The sequence below is a fragment of the Protopterus annectens genome, chromosome 11.part0, assembly GCF_019279795.1.
Source record: "Protopterus annectens isolate FY-2018-M chromosome 11.part0, PAN1.0, whole genome shotgun sequence".
NCBI classification, from domain to species: Eukaryota; Metazoa; Chordata; order Ceratodontiformes; family Protopteridae; genus Protopterus; species Protopterus annectens.
The window spans coordinates 485,542,030-485,556,292 of NC_056745.1; the positions used below are offsets into that span (position 1 = coordinate 485,542,030).

At 41.8% G+C, this 14,263-nt stretch overlaps 1 protein-coding gene across 1 annotated transcript in view; it reads right to left on the minus strand.

Annotated features, from left to right (window-relative positions):
* E2F7 (E2F transcription factor 7) overlaps nucleotides 1-14,263 on the minus strand; it is a 99,253-nt gene that overhangs the window by 41,480 nt on the left and 43,510 nt on the right. The window contains exons 9-10 of the mRNA XM_044087986.1: nucleotides 8,978-9,062; nucleotides 4,821-5,358 (exon numbers count right to left, since the gene is read on the minus strand). Of these exons, the coding sequence (XP_043943921.1) occupies nucleotides 4,821-5,358; nucleotides 8,978-9,062 (623 nt within the window). The remainder of the gene's footprint in view (nucleotides 1-4,820; nucleotides 5,359-8,977; nucleotides 9,063-14,263) is intronic.

Here is a 14,263-nt window from a genome sequence, read left to right on the forward strand (position 1 = left end):
ATGAACTGTGGAAAAAGTGGTTATGAAATGGGTACGATACATAAAAAAGGGCCGGATATCGACAGTGCTGTCTGTTGTCCTGTAGGTTTAGGGGAATGCTATGAAAGAAATAAATGGCCTCCCTGATATTCCTGCCCTGCGCACATCTCATTATAATTGGCTTCTATTAGAGAAAAAGTCACTGACAAAGATTGGCAATAAACACGTGGCTGCGGCCATTTAATCCATCTGAAGTCTCTGTGATATTATTATTTACCTGCTTGGTTACCTTGAATTATTAGACATGGAATTTGAGGCATATGTTCACAAGGATGCAATGGAATGACAATGTGCTGAGCTGGTTCTGTATATGTATAGCTCAATACTTGATTTGAATCATTAATGGAAATATGAACAATGTGTTGGAAATGCAGAGCTGAACAATGTGACGAATGCTTAAACAACATGTATGGTTATTCTGTAAGCATCTATGGTAAGAGATCAGTAGGTATGAATTTAGTTTTGTAAAAAGACAGGTAGAGCTGTACCAATCTCAGACAAATGTGCCCATTGCAGAAAGATCCAGAGCTACTTCTCTGACCAAAAAGACCCCAGGCGCCTATGGCAGGGTATCCAGTCCATAACAGACTACAGACCCCTACCTTTGCAAGGCGAGGACAAGGAATTCCTAAATAAGCTGAAATGTTTACTTCAGCAGATTCACGGAAGGGAACAGAACAGCAGCAAAGAAAATGCCCATCGGCCATAATGAGAAGATTTTCACCCTCAACTCAGGTGATGTCCAGAAGACACTGCATAGGGAAAACCAGAGAAAAGCAGCTGGGCCTGACAACATTCTAGGACGTGTCCTCAGGGACTGTGCAGTCCAACAAACAAATGTCTGCATGGACATCTTCAATAACTCTGAGTCAGCAAATGGTTCTGAAATGCTTGAAGGGTATGACAATCATTCCATTACCAGAGCTGCCTCCACCATCTTGCCTAAATGACTACCGCCCTGTAGCCCTCCACAGTGATGAAGTGCTTTGAAAGGCTGGTCAAGGATGCCATAGCATCTGAACTGCCTGCTGATTTTTACCTTCGGCAGTTTGCTTACCGAGCAAACCACTCAGAGAATGCCATCTCTCTAGCACTCCCATCACTAGAACACTGAGAATAACCACAACTATGCAAGGGTACTATTCGATTTCAGCTCTGCATAACAGTCAAACCCTCTTCATCTGGTAATGAAGCTACTCCAACTAGTTGTCAGCATTTCATTTTGTAACTAGATTCTTGATTTTCTCACAGACAGACCTCAAAGTGTGCACAGGAAAAACTCCTTGGAGAGCATCACTCAAACACTGGAGTCCCACAAGGATATGTACCAAGTCCCTTGCTATTCAACCTGTTTACACATGATTGTACAGCCAGGTACAATACAAGCCACATAATCAAGTTTCCTAATGACAAACAGTAGTGGGCCCTGTCGGTAACGACGATGAAAGAACATATAGAGATGAGATGGAACAACTGATCACCTGTTTTAAAAATAACTTGGCACTAAACGTGAACCAGACAAGAGTTAATTATGGACTACAGGAAAAATCGCAAGGAACATTCTCCCCTCCCCATCAATGGGGAAACTTACCAGAACCATAGATGTCCTTTTCTACATGCTGCAGTATTCATAACATGACGGAGTCTGCCGCGGGCTGACCTGAACTTCTGGCCAAAGATGAGGTTTTACTGAAGAAAACCACAGGAATATCTATAGGCAACTCTTGTAGGTTTTTGGAAAGACACCAGATGGAAAAATTCTTCCATTTGGAAATGTAGGATTTCCTAGTATTTGATTTTCTGGCCTCCTGTAGAATTCGTAGCATGTCCTCAGAAAATAGGGGTTTGATCCCTTTCAAAAACACCTATCACCCACAGTGTCGTCTGAAGGTTTGACATTTGTGGATGTATTAGAGATTCCTTGTTCTGTGTGTAGATCCACCCTGTGATGACTGCCTTAGCTAAATGCAGAAGGGGGAACCAATGCTGTCTTGCCCAAAAGGAAATCACCAACAAGATTTTTGGTTGGTTCTGTTGAATTTTTAAACAGAACTTACTGAAGGAGGCGGAAGGAAAGGAATGCATAGAGAAACATCCCTTTCCAAGAGAACAATAGGGCATCCATCCTCCATGCCTGAGGATTGGGAACTCTGGCACACAACTTTGGAAGTTGTCTGTTCATAGGAAAGGCAAATAGATCTACTTGAGCGTTACTCCACCAGTGGATAATGTATAAAAATACATCCCTATGCAACATCCATTCATGGGATTAAGTCACGGACCTGTTCAGTGTGTGATAACATTCTGACTGGAAGGAATATAAACCGCCTGAAGGGTCAGTTGATATTGAGTTGCCAACTCCCACGCTTTGAGAGCCAACCTGCAAAGGAGATAGGACTTGCCCCCCCCCCCAACTTGTTGACATACCATAGAACTGTGGTGTTGTCTGTGAACCACTTTAAGAGGCCTGGTTGAAAGGCTTGTAGGGCAAAAATGAGAGCTCTCATCTCTTATGTTTATGTGTTCCATCATTTGGGAAGGAAACCACACATCTTGAACTTTCCAAGAAGCAAAGGTTGCCCCCCCCCCCGCATCTGACATGTCTGAATAACTCCTGAGATGGAAGGGGGGTTGTAGGGGAAGTCCTGAATTCAAGGAAACCTGTTGAATCCACCACTCCAATTCTTAAATCAAGTAGGGAAGGGGAGTAATCATAAAATCTAATGCATGAGCATGTTGCTTCCAAACTGACCTGAGGTACCATTGGAATTTCCTCATGTGAAGTTTGGCTTGAGGTAACATGGAATAGTGGATGCCATGAAGCTCAGCAGGCAGAGGAACTCCCCGGCTGTCAAGGACTGGAGTGGAATGATAGCTTGAAAGTAAGCAGTTAGAGAAATGAATTTGCGGATTTCTGCACCTAGGAAGACAGTCCTGTGAAAGAACAAGAAATGATTATTGGAAATTTATAGTGAATCCTAGTCTTTCCAGTACAGACACTAAAATGAAGGATTTGTAAAAGTATGTCTGGAGAATGTAGGAGGTTGTCCAGATAAGGAAAAATCTGCAAAATGCAAGACAGGAGCTAAGCATTTTGTGAAGACCCAGGAAAGAACTGATCTTTTGGGGGGGAGGGGTTGTAGAATACCCCTGAAGGTAGGACGAGTCTTCCATACCATGAAGTACCCTCTGAGGATTATAGAAAGGATCCAGGAGGAGGGTGATCAGTTTCCAAAAAGGGAGGGACAGGGGAAAAAAAAAAAAAACACACACACACAAAGATAGAGGGATCTGGCTGCATAAAGGTTGGTAGTCACAGACTGCCTCTGCCTTGCTCAAAAAGCAATGTTTGAGCAGCAGGAGTAGTGGAAGAAGACGTGGCAGAATGTTTTCTGGCGCCTCTTTACTTTCAGGAGGTCTGGATAGCTACCTTACAAATGGAGTTTTATTTCCTTTGAAATTTTGGAACTGGTGACACAAAAATATGTTTAAGGTCTTAGCTCCTTGCCCTTTTCTTGCAAAGACGTAAAATGGTTTGCAGCTGCAGATCCAAACAAAGCATTGGAATAAAGTGGAGCATCCATAATTTTAGCTTTGACATCATTTGGTAGTGGCTGGAGTCTCAGTCAAGAGTACCTCTTAAGGACAGACAGATGCAGCAGCTTTCGCAGATGCTTCCACTGCATCACAGCTGCATTTAATAGAACACAGTGTAGAATGACGTGTCACTTGGGAAGAGGAACCTAAAATGGAAGCAAGCTGGGATTTAGTGTTAGAATCTGGAAGCTCAGAAATGAGCTTAGTGGCTTGAGAAAGGAGGGCTAAGGAATATTTGGCCATGTGTGTCTGGTAGTTTATAGCCCTGAAGGCCAAGGTGGCCAAAGTATACACCTTTCCTCCCAACCTTTCCATAACTCTACTCATCCTTATCCGAGGGGAGAAGGGAGGTAGAAGGCAGAAGCTTAGAGGGCTTATATCTGCAGCCACGGAGATTGTAATTGGATCTGCAGAAGGGCACAAACAAAAATTTAGTCTTCTGGCACTTTGTAGAACCTAACTGGCCTTTTAGGAGCAGTAGGTTGTGAATCTGGAGGAGAAATCAGATAGGAATGGGAATCCATCTGTAGAAGATCATATATTTTTCTTCACAATGGTCTCTCCAAAGGTAATGTCCTCCCATGGAGATTCAGTTCCATTTGATTCCTACCCTGGGGAAGCATATCCCAATGGAGAATATACCTGGGCAGAATATGCCAGAGACTCATCCCCAGAGGAATCAGTCATCAGGAGAATCCTAATCCTTTGAGGAGAAATGGGAGAAAGGGAAGGAGAAGGAAGATAAACCACGTAGATTGCTTAAGGGCCATAGAGGCGTTAAACAGTCCTTGTAAAAAAGCTCTCCTGTAGTTACACAAGACATTTATATGATTGGTGAGCAAGCCACAACATATGCATTAAGTGTAGTCATTTTCCTTGCTCATCACTTTGACTATAACCATGCACAAACATACGAAACAACCCCCCAGTGTGCTTAAAATAAGGCAATCGTAACTATGATTTCTGCATTTATTTATGCACCGAGCAAGTGTCATTAATGTGGAATGTAAATCTGTATTTCTTTTGGCAATGTTTCTGAATGATATTAAACAAAAGTACTCAGCATCATTACTTTCCGAATTTATTATAACCAAATTATAGCGGTTTGTAAATGATTAGTTAAACCTCACATTACTCTGTAAAGACTTTTCTGCCAGAAAGTAATGCAGTGCATAAATGCATACCTTGGACTGTTCCACTGTTATTGATGACTCTGAGAGAGTGCCTTTAATTCTTTTAGCAGCTGGTTCCTCCCTTTCTTGAGGTAGAAGAGACACATTTTTATTTACAGTTTGCTTCTTGGGATCACAGAAAGACAGACTAGATGTATTCTTCTCTTCTGCCTGCAAGGCAGCCTGCTCTTGATGAATCTTGTTTTCACTCCTCTGGACAAATACTTCGTCTCCAGTACTGCTCTGCACATTTCCACACAGCATGACGACAGATGTAGGGGGAAAGTAAACAGGTTGGCCAGCCAGCAACGCAGGCTGTCCTTCTTCTGTCTTGGAGACTCCTGAAGGAGAAAGAACTGCTACATGTCCATTAGCACCATTTGGAAGCAAAATACGTGTAACATCTAGATGACGCATAGGTAGCAAAGACGGAGGTAAAGCTTTAACACAAGAGCTGGAAATAGAGGTCCCAGGAATACAGTGTACAGGGGCAGTTGACAATCCATTTTCCATGGAAGAGTTGGTTTTCTGAGCTCCTGTAGGCTTAGTGCTATAAAAACAAAGAAATTCATGAAATACACAGTTCCAAAGAAAAACATATTATTCCATCAATAAAACAAATGTTTAACAATTGTTTTTGTAATAGCTACAGTCCAATTCCCATTGCAAAGCATAAGAATCTCATTCTTGAGAATGTGGCAGCACTGTTCAGTAAACTGCAATTTCTCAGTCTGACACATTGTCCTGCAAAATCCACGCTGCCAGCAGAGAAACACTCTGCACTACAGTGCATCAGTCACAAAACTACTGCAGTACATTATAGTTAATTTTCAAAAATGGTCCGCATCACTTGCTGATCAATAATCAGTCTCTGCAATGAGCAACACCCCACACAGTACTTGCACTTCACCGCACAAATCTTTCTTCTGGTGCCTGGTTATGTGGCTTCTCTTAATCTCAAACGACCAGGATTCATATTTTCCTTGGCCTACTCATGGTGTGTTCGTGCCATAGCTTAAGCATGAGCAAGTCCTAGATATCACTACTCTTGTCCCCATTACTTAAAAGGTTGTGCCTGTAAGAAACCTCAATGTAATTTTATAAATTACAATTTTTACTGAAGGATGCTCTTACTAGCATGATGGTAGCAGTTACACTGTTCCATGCAAGGGAATTGCATGAAGGAGGGAATAAGACCACCAGCAGAGGATGATTTCATAAACCACCAGCAGAGGATGATTTTAAAGACCAGTTAGTACAGCAAACATTCTTGCACCTATTGCAAGCCATTTGCAGACTGGTAGGACACAAGTAGACACAAGCACTGCCGTCTCCCCTAAAAAAAAGACATGTGGGGAGATACCACAGGTGGAAAGAACTGGATCCCAAATCCATATTACAGGAGAGAAAGTGTTACTGTATTCAATGCTTTTCTTTGAATGGAGATTGAAACTAAACTAAGCTAGAACGAAGCAGATAAACTGCAGTGGGTAGTTGTGCCTCAAGGGAAATGAGGATGCTTTAACCATTTTCGACTTCTGGGGGGGGGGGGGGCTGGAAGGTGAGTAGTCTAAAGGAGAAAACTTTTTCACACAAGCTGTTTGCACGCATATTCCTGCATGTGAAAATGTTTTGATGTAAAAGTCCTTTTTGCAGCTTTAAAAAAAACATTTGTAGTTTAAGATTTTTTTCTGAACACTGAAGACTAATAATGGGCAGGCAGGAAGCACTGTCAATTTGTGTTGCAGCTCTAATTAAAATAGCATAAGTAAGTAATTGTATACTGATGACAAGGTTGCCACCTGTCCCGCTATTAGCGGGACACTCACGGTTTGGACCTAATGATTCTGTCACCCTTATCAGAAAGCAGAGGGACACAAAATCCTGCCACCGCTTAACCTCTGAATTGCCAAGAAAAAGCTGCACTCGCTTCCTACTTTTTCCTTGGCAATTCAATATTTCAGTTATGATGTCACCAATGCGGACTTTAGGGAAAGCGGTTTCCCGTCAGGTATGGGTGGTGAAAATACTGCAGCGATTGGCTGAAACTTGTGTAGGGGAGAGGACTCGCATGAGAAAGAACCCTACAAAGCTTGCTGCTGCGTACTTTTACAGCAGTGTGTAGCATTAAAGGAGGATCTATTTTTAAAGCCAGCCAGCCTGAAAGTCAGGACGGATGACAGCCAGCAAACGGGCCAGCATGCCAGGCAAACAGGAAAGGAGACCAGCTAGCCAGCCAGCAAGGTGGCCTATAATCCAGGAGGCCAGCAAGATGGTCCAGTTAGTAACACTGCCAGTAGGCCAGCCATCAAGAAAACTAGTAGAATGGTCAGTAAGCAAGCCAGCCAGCAAACAAGTCAAGAGGCCACCACAGTGACCAGCAAGCCAGTCAGCCGAGAGAAGGATGCCAGCCACTCTACAGGTAGGGAAGCTAGACAGATCACCACTGGCAGTGGTAAGGATAGTGGGAAGCCATCCAAGTAAAGACCATGGCTGTTCTGCAGTGGTAATTAGAACTATCATTTTAGTTCTATAACATTTAAAAGGTGGAAATTTAATAAAAAAAATATGTAGGACACCCAGTCAAATTGGACACAATGCCATTAGCCAACAGATTGATGTAAAAAACATCAAACATTTATTTAGCGGGAAAGTCAGACTTGGAATGAAGCCAATTTTCAGCGGCAGCCCAGGAAGGAACATTCCACACACATTTTTGTACCAAGGGAGGAGGAAACCGGAGCACCTGGAGAAAAACCACACAAATGCAGGGAGGACATGCAGACTTCACACAGAAGGCACCCCAGCAGAGATGATGTACAACTAAATCTACACGCAAACTGCCAGTTGTCTCCAACCCCCCCCCCTTTTTTGCGAAAGTGCATTTGAGTTTGCTGTAGTACGTTTCAATTTAACACACTTTCTGGTTAGGGGTCACCACAGCGGAACTCCGGTCCGCTAATGATTGGCAGTAGAGTTTTACGTGCTGGCTTGCCAGGCCTAACGCACAACCTTCAACGAAGGAACGCCCATTCATGCACGTCGACACACAGAAGACGCTCTGAGAATCGAACGGGCAACGTCCAACTGTGAGGCGACAATATCTCAAATTATATATATATATATATATATATATATATATATATATATATATATATATATAAAATCTCTACACAGATATTTAGTATAAAATCTCTACACAGATATTTAGTGGTGGTGGGGGCTATGTTCAAGTAAATGTAGTGCTTTTCTCTGGAATGTTCAGGCTGTCACATGCTGTCCAGGCTTTCACATGCTTGACAGCACACTACACATGACCACATCCCATGTCATATAGTAAATAGCCATACACAGTGTCCCACTGAAAAGGTTGCAACCCTAATCAGTTATACAATTTCCAAACCTATAAAAATTAACAGTTTGAAGAAAAAAAAAAAAATTGCCACACTAATAGTGACACTTGCGTTACTAATACACAATTATTTATCTACCTTAACTCATCCAATATTAATGCTGTAAACGTGTCTGTTAATTTAATTTTGCGTTGTGTAGAAATCTTTTGAAACTATGTACTTTTAAAGGCTGCAAAATGAACTTTTCCTTTCATACAGAAATGTTTGCATACATAAAGATACACACTTTTAATACTTCTTATTAAACTGAAAACTAAAGGATGGCAGCAGTCTCTTGAAATGTACTAGGGAGTCTGCCTGCAGCACATCCAGTCTTGTATTTTCTGTCAGACGAAAACAGCCAACTAAAAATTAAAATGTGGAAATAGTAATTTGCTCGGCTTTTGCATACAATTGCTAATTCACCAGCTCAACACTACAAATCTAGCAGTCCAACAATCCATTGTACATAATGACTCAAGTTGATCCTAATCTTAAAACTTACCTTAGTTGATATTGTTCAATCTTGGGACAGTAACAGAAAAGTGATAGCAAGGGATTTATTGCCATCAAAACATCTGCACGATTGCCTCAGAAAAGAATACGAACAGGAATCAGGAGGAGGAAAGTTGAATGGAAGAACTGAGCTCCTCATAATAATGAGGCAGTTACTCCTAAAGTAGCTCAACAATTAAGCTTGTTGAAAAATAATAAAATGGACAGTCTAACTATAAATATGGCAGAAAAAATCTTAACAAAAAGGTCTTGGATACTCACATTTCATCGTCATCAAACTGAAGCCTAGAAACAGCAGCAAGGTGCACCATTTTCTTACAATAATTCCCAGAGTCAGCAGTCCAAGCTGAAAGCAAGAAACAAGAAATTTTCAAAGTCACACTGACTAAATAAAACAAACACTGTGGCACATTAAATTTGGGGCTGTGTCCAGTTTCCATGTTTCACCCCCAGGTTTCATGCAAATTAAACACTGAAGTGTTTATCACCTGTAGTTATACCACTACTTTTACAATCACTGTGGCTTTATCTATGCAAGAAAGAGAGACCAGACAGAAAGATGGCCAATAAATGTCCATGCTTCTTCATTACAAGGAAAAAAAAAAAAGACAGCTGTCTAGAAGAGAGGAAACATTTATAGTAAACTGCTACTGATAACATAAAAATGAATTTATGACAAAGTTATGATTCTCAGTACTGGAAGAGTACAATTTACTTCAAAGAAGAAAAAAAAGTTACATACCATAACATTCCATCTGTGTTAGTTTCATTCAACAGTTTGGTTTGGATAACTATAAAGCACTCAAGCTTCTCCCTTACTCATAATGCACCAACCCCCAACATACCCCAGATATTGCTTGCTAGATTAGAATAAGTAAGAACTATTACTATCATTTCCTGGTTATAGAAAGCCATTACCTGGAGCTCAACAGAAGTCCCAAAGATGTCCTTATAAAATTTCGTTCTTTCAGAAATTATTTATTAAATGATTGGGGGTTGGTGGGAGGGAGTGGAGAAAGAATGAAAAAGGGCAACACAGACGGAACATTATGGTGAGTATATAACTTGTTCATCTGATGTTGTCAATGTTTATTCATTGTTGGGACAGTATCCCAAGCTGCCTGAAATCCCAGATGGACTCCATGGAAGGATATTCCTGAGCACAGTTGAGCCAAAGGCTACTCTTCCCCTCGAAACCAGACCTAGTCTGCAATAAGTAATAAAGGTATGAGGATTAGCACAAGTTGCAGCTGCACATGTCGTACATGGAATGCCTAGATAGATCCATGGCAACTTCAGTGTTTTATTTGAGTGAGCTCTTAAAAAGTTTTGGTAATGAGATTCGTAATTTGTTGTAGACAAAAGATACAGTCAGTAAGCCATCTTGCCAAAAGTTACTTTTGTAACAAATTTACCCAATTTGGAATCCGCAAAGGAGGTAAAAAGTTAGAACATCTATTCAACTATTGTCCTATGCAAGTAACTAGAAACATCTAACAAGTACAACATGTATTCTTCTTTGTTTTCAAATTTTGGAAAGACAGGCAGATTAGACTGGATGATGTTACATTCTGATACCACCTTAGGAATGAGAGGAGGATTGGTTTGTAATGTTACTTTATCCCTATGAAAAATAAATAGGGGGGTATAAAGGACAATGCTTGAAGTTCAGATAATTCTAGCAGAGGTAATGGCCACTAGAAAGAGTTTTCCAAGTTAGAAATAATAAAAAAAAAACACACATTTTGCTGCTGGTTCAAAGGGGGGATGAATTAAGGCCTGCAGTACTAAATTTGAGTCCCATGGTGAAGTAAGGTCTTTATAAGGTGGTCTCAACAGCAGTGCCTTTTAAAGCCTGGACAGCATGTGACAGCCTGAACATTCCAGAGAAAAGCACTACATTTACTTGAACATAGCCCCCACCACCTTTTAAAGCTTTGACGCCAGGGAAGAATTCTCAAATCCAATATGGAAGTTTAGAGATTGCTGCCAACTGAGCTCTAATGGTTGAGGAGCTAGCTCCTTTGTTGGAAATTGCCAAAAATTCAAGAACCCTTTGTACATGGGCTGAAAAAAGTTAAAGGTGGTTCTGATGCACCCAAAAAACAAAATCTCTTCCATTTACTTCTGTAAAGTTTCCTCATAGAAGTTTTATGGGAAGATTAAAAAGTATATGACGGACAGGTAAAGAGAGCATAGGTTGCTTTAGGTTCGAGATATCCGGATGAATCATGCCTGTTGGGTGAGACAGGAGGTTTGGAATTGGATCTAGAATCTGAGGCGAGTAAAGATAAGGCCAAAGAAAGGGGAACCAAATCTGTCGAGGTCAGTAAGGCACAATGAGGAGGACTTTCCCTTCAATCTGGACTGAGATGTGTTGATAAAGAAAATCAACCAGTGGATGCTAAACGCATTTTAGAATCCTTACGTAGGATCTCGCTAGAACTAAAATTATGGCAGCTGACATTGATCCTAGGGCTTGTAGAATCAATCTGAAATTGTACGGTGAATTATCTTCTTGACCTTTGAATCTGATATAGCATGTTGAAAACTGTTCCCATAACCTCCAGTACCGGAGAAGGTTCTGAGATTTGCTATAGTTTATGGTAATTCCTAGGAGGCAGCAAGTTTGGAGTACCTGATCTGGAGTACCTGATCTCTCGCTCTTACGAGTAGATGCCTGGTCAGGTGATAAACCACCCGCGATTGCCTCCAGAGAATCGGGCCTCCTTTCAGGAGCGCTGGTATTGTCTATCAGAGAAAGAATCACTGGGCCCTTGGTTCAACAGGCCACCTCTGCCACATGGGAGGTGTCTTCCATTTCAGATCACCCTCTGCCTCTGGGGGAACCATCTATACATGGATCGTGGAAAGGAACCTGAGATTTTTTGAAGCACATTTTTTGTTCTCCTCAGTTTCCTTGAGGAGGTCCTTTGAGGGATTGAAAAAGGTATTCCCACTGCAGAGAGTCTTTCTGTCCTGTTCGCACCTGGAAAGTGTGTCCTTCACTTTAGGGCTAAATAAGTAAGTTCTGCCAAAAGGAGCATTGATGAAGGAGGACTTGAAGGGTTCCACAGAGTCAGACAAGTGCATCCAGGCTAATGGAAATGCCTGAATCTACTGCCCTTAACCTCAGCTGCATGAGAGCTAAGCCTCATGGACAAATTTGAGATGGACTAAAGGGTTGCCAATTGTGAGGCCACAGAAGCCAAAGTCTCAGCAGTAGTGGTTTCAGAAAGAGATTTTGACAGTTCCTTAATCAAGTCCCTCTAAAACCTTGTGTGCCAGGTAGTTTAGTGACCTTAGGGCAAAAGTCGTTTAAGCACACACACGCTTCCCAAGTCTGCCCAAAGTCTTAGGATTCCCTGTTAGGCGGATGGACAGTAGAACTTATTCTGCAAGTACCTTCTTAGTGGCCACCACCATGACTATAGCATCCATAGGAACTCCCTTACTCCAAAGCTCCCTTCCTGCAGGTGTTGCCAAAATCCTATCTGGTCTCTTGGGGATAGGTTCAACAGAGTCAGACTCCTTCCAAGCCCACTTAGAGATCAAAATCAATGAGCTCATCAGCAGGCAGAGTTATCCAGTAGGTAGACAGGCCATATCCAAATGCCTCCAGGAATACAGATTCCTCTGGAGGATTACTGGCGGACCAACACCTCTTTAAGGATCATCTCCAAATGAGACGTCTTCAGGTGGTGATCTTGGGGATCCTTCTTTCAAAAATCGGTATCTTCAGTGATAAAATCGGTATCTTCAGTGATAACAGGAATCCAAGTGCCTCCATTTGCTCTCTCTCTTCTGAAGTACTTCTTTGGTGGGATGCTCTGGAGAAGTATCAGAAGAGATGGTGATACCAAGCAGACAGAGTTGAGAAGCCATGCTGCTGCTCCACTGGCTTTGTCTGCCCCCAGTGGCATTCCACATGAGGCGGAGGTCAGAGCGGAGCTGTCCAATGCAGAGGCTGTGAGGGGTAGAGAAGGCTCCGACAACTTCAGATGGATCTAGCAGGGACCTTATGGCTCTGAACTTATTAGAGCAGGAGCACTTCGAGAAATCCTCGGAGCAGAGGATAAAATTCCCTCAGATCAAATCCAGACTGTCTTGGCAAACTCAGATCCAGGGGCTCCAAAACAGATTGCCAACTCAAAGAAGGAGCGGATAGTGGAGGGGTATAGCAAACCAAGGCTTCCTGACCTGCAGAGGTAGGAGCTAGAACAGCACCCATCTGTAGCTACACAAAGAAATCTCATCATCCTATCCTATCCACATCAGCTTTGGTCAGACTCCTGGAAGACAGAGGAGGCCAAAGGAGGAGATTTTGAATGCAGTCTTTCTGTAAATGGAGGTGGGACCTTTAGATGGCACAGGCCAATGCCTGGTGTACGAGTGCTTGAAGAAATCTTGGATCAGACAAACTTGTGATTGCAAAACCGGCTTTGGGAAAGAAGCCTTTGGCTCAGTCTTGCGCTTCTTTTTAGGGGTTTCATCGATGACAGTGTAGAAGGGCCAGCTGGTCTCTGGAACTCTTTGGATGTCTCCTTAGATATAGTTTTTTTTTTTTTTTTTTGGGGGGGGGGGGGGGGGTGAGTAATCGCGTCCAAAAAGATCAGTTTGTTTTTGTGATCCACAATATCTCACAGGTTAAAGTTCTTATATATAGAGCAGTCTAGGTTTGGTCTGGGTCCAGACAATACACACAAATTGTGTGCGTCTGAGGAAGGAAGCTTATGACCACATTTTTGACATTTTTTAAACCAATAAGGGCCTTTTTCAGAAGATAAAGGCAAAAAAAATACAATGGTATGTGAAAAAATCTGAAAATACACTTGAGAGCTCAGATGACCGCGTCTATTTCATGAAAGTGGCAAATGAGATCTGGGGTATGTTATGGGTTGGTGCATTATGGTTAAGGGAGAAGCTAGAGAGCTTGATGGTTACCACAAGCTATAGTAATGGCAGGTCGGATCCAAACCCAACTGTTGAAGAATGAAAATTAACATCAGGTTAATATTTTTATAAAGCATTTATTCACTTCAAAAATACATAGCATTCATTTAAAAAAGCTTATATCTAAAAAACACATCTTGCTCATTTAAATATTTAAAACAATGAAGCTGTATAGTTTCCAGGAATCAAAATGAAAATAACTATCAACACTGTTTTAAAATCAGGTCAGCAAGAACAGACAACTGTATAATGAGTTCAGGTGGCCAAGCAAGCCAAAATATTTTACAGGCTGGAGTCGTCTAATCTTTGGTACTTTAGCCTGCAGTGCTGGCAAAACAAGAGATCCTTTTAGCGATCGTGTCTGTACGTTATAATGACTCCTGAAGTTCGTTTTGTGTCCTTACAGCACTGTTTAATAAGCCACTACTGGTTGATGGCAGAAGAAAGGAAGACTACTTTAATCTGTCAAGTAAATTTAACATCCTACTCTATCCCAGCTCTACCTTCCTGACTTACACCTCCTTCACCTGTACCATGCCATCCTGAAGGTCTCGCTGGATTTGCTCTTCACCACACACTCCAGTCGTCTCACAA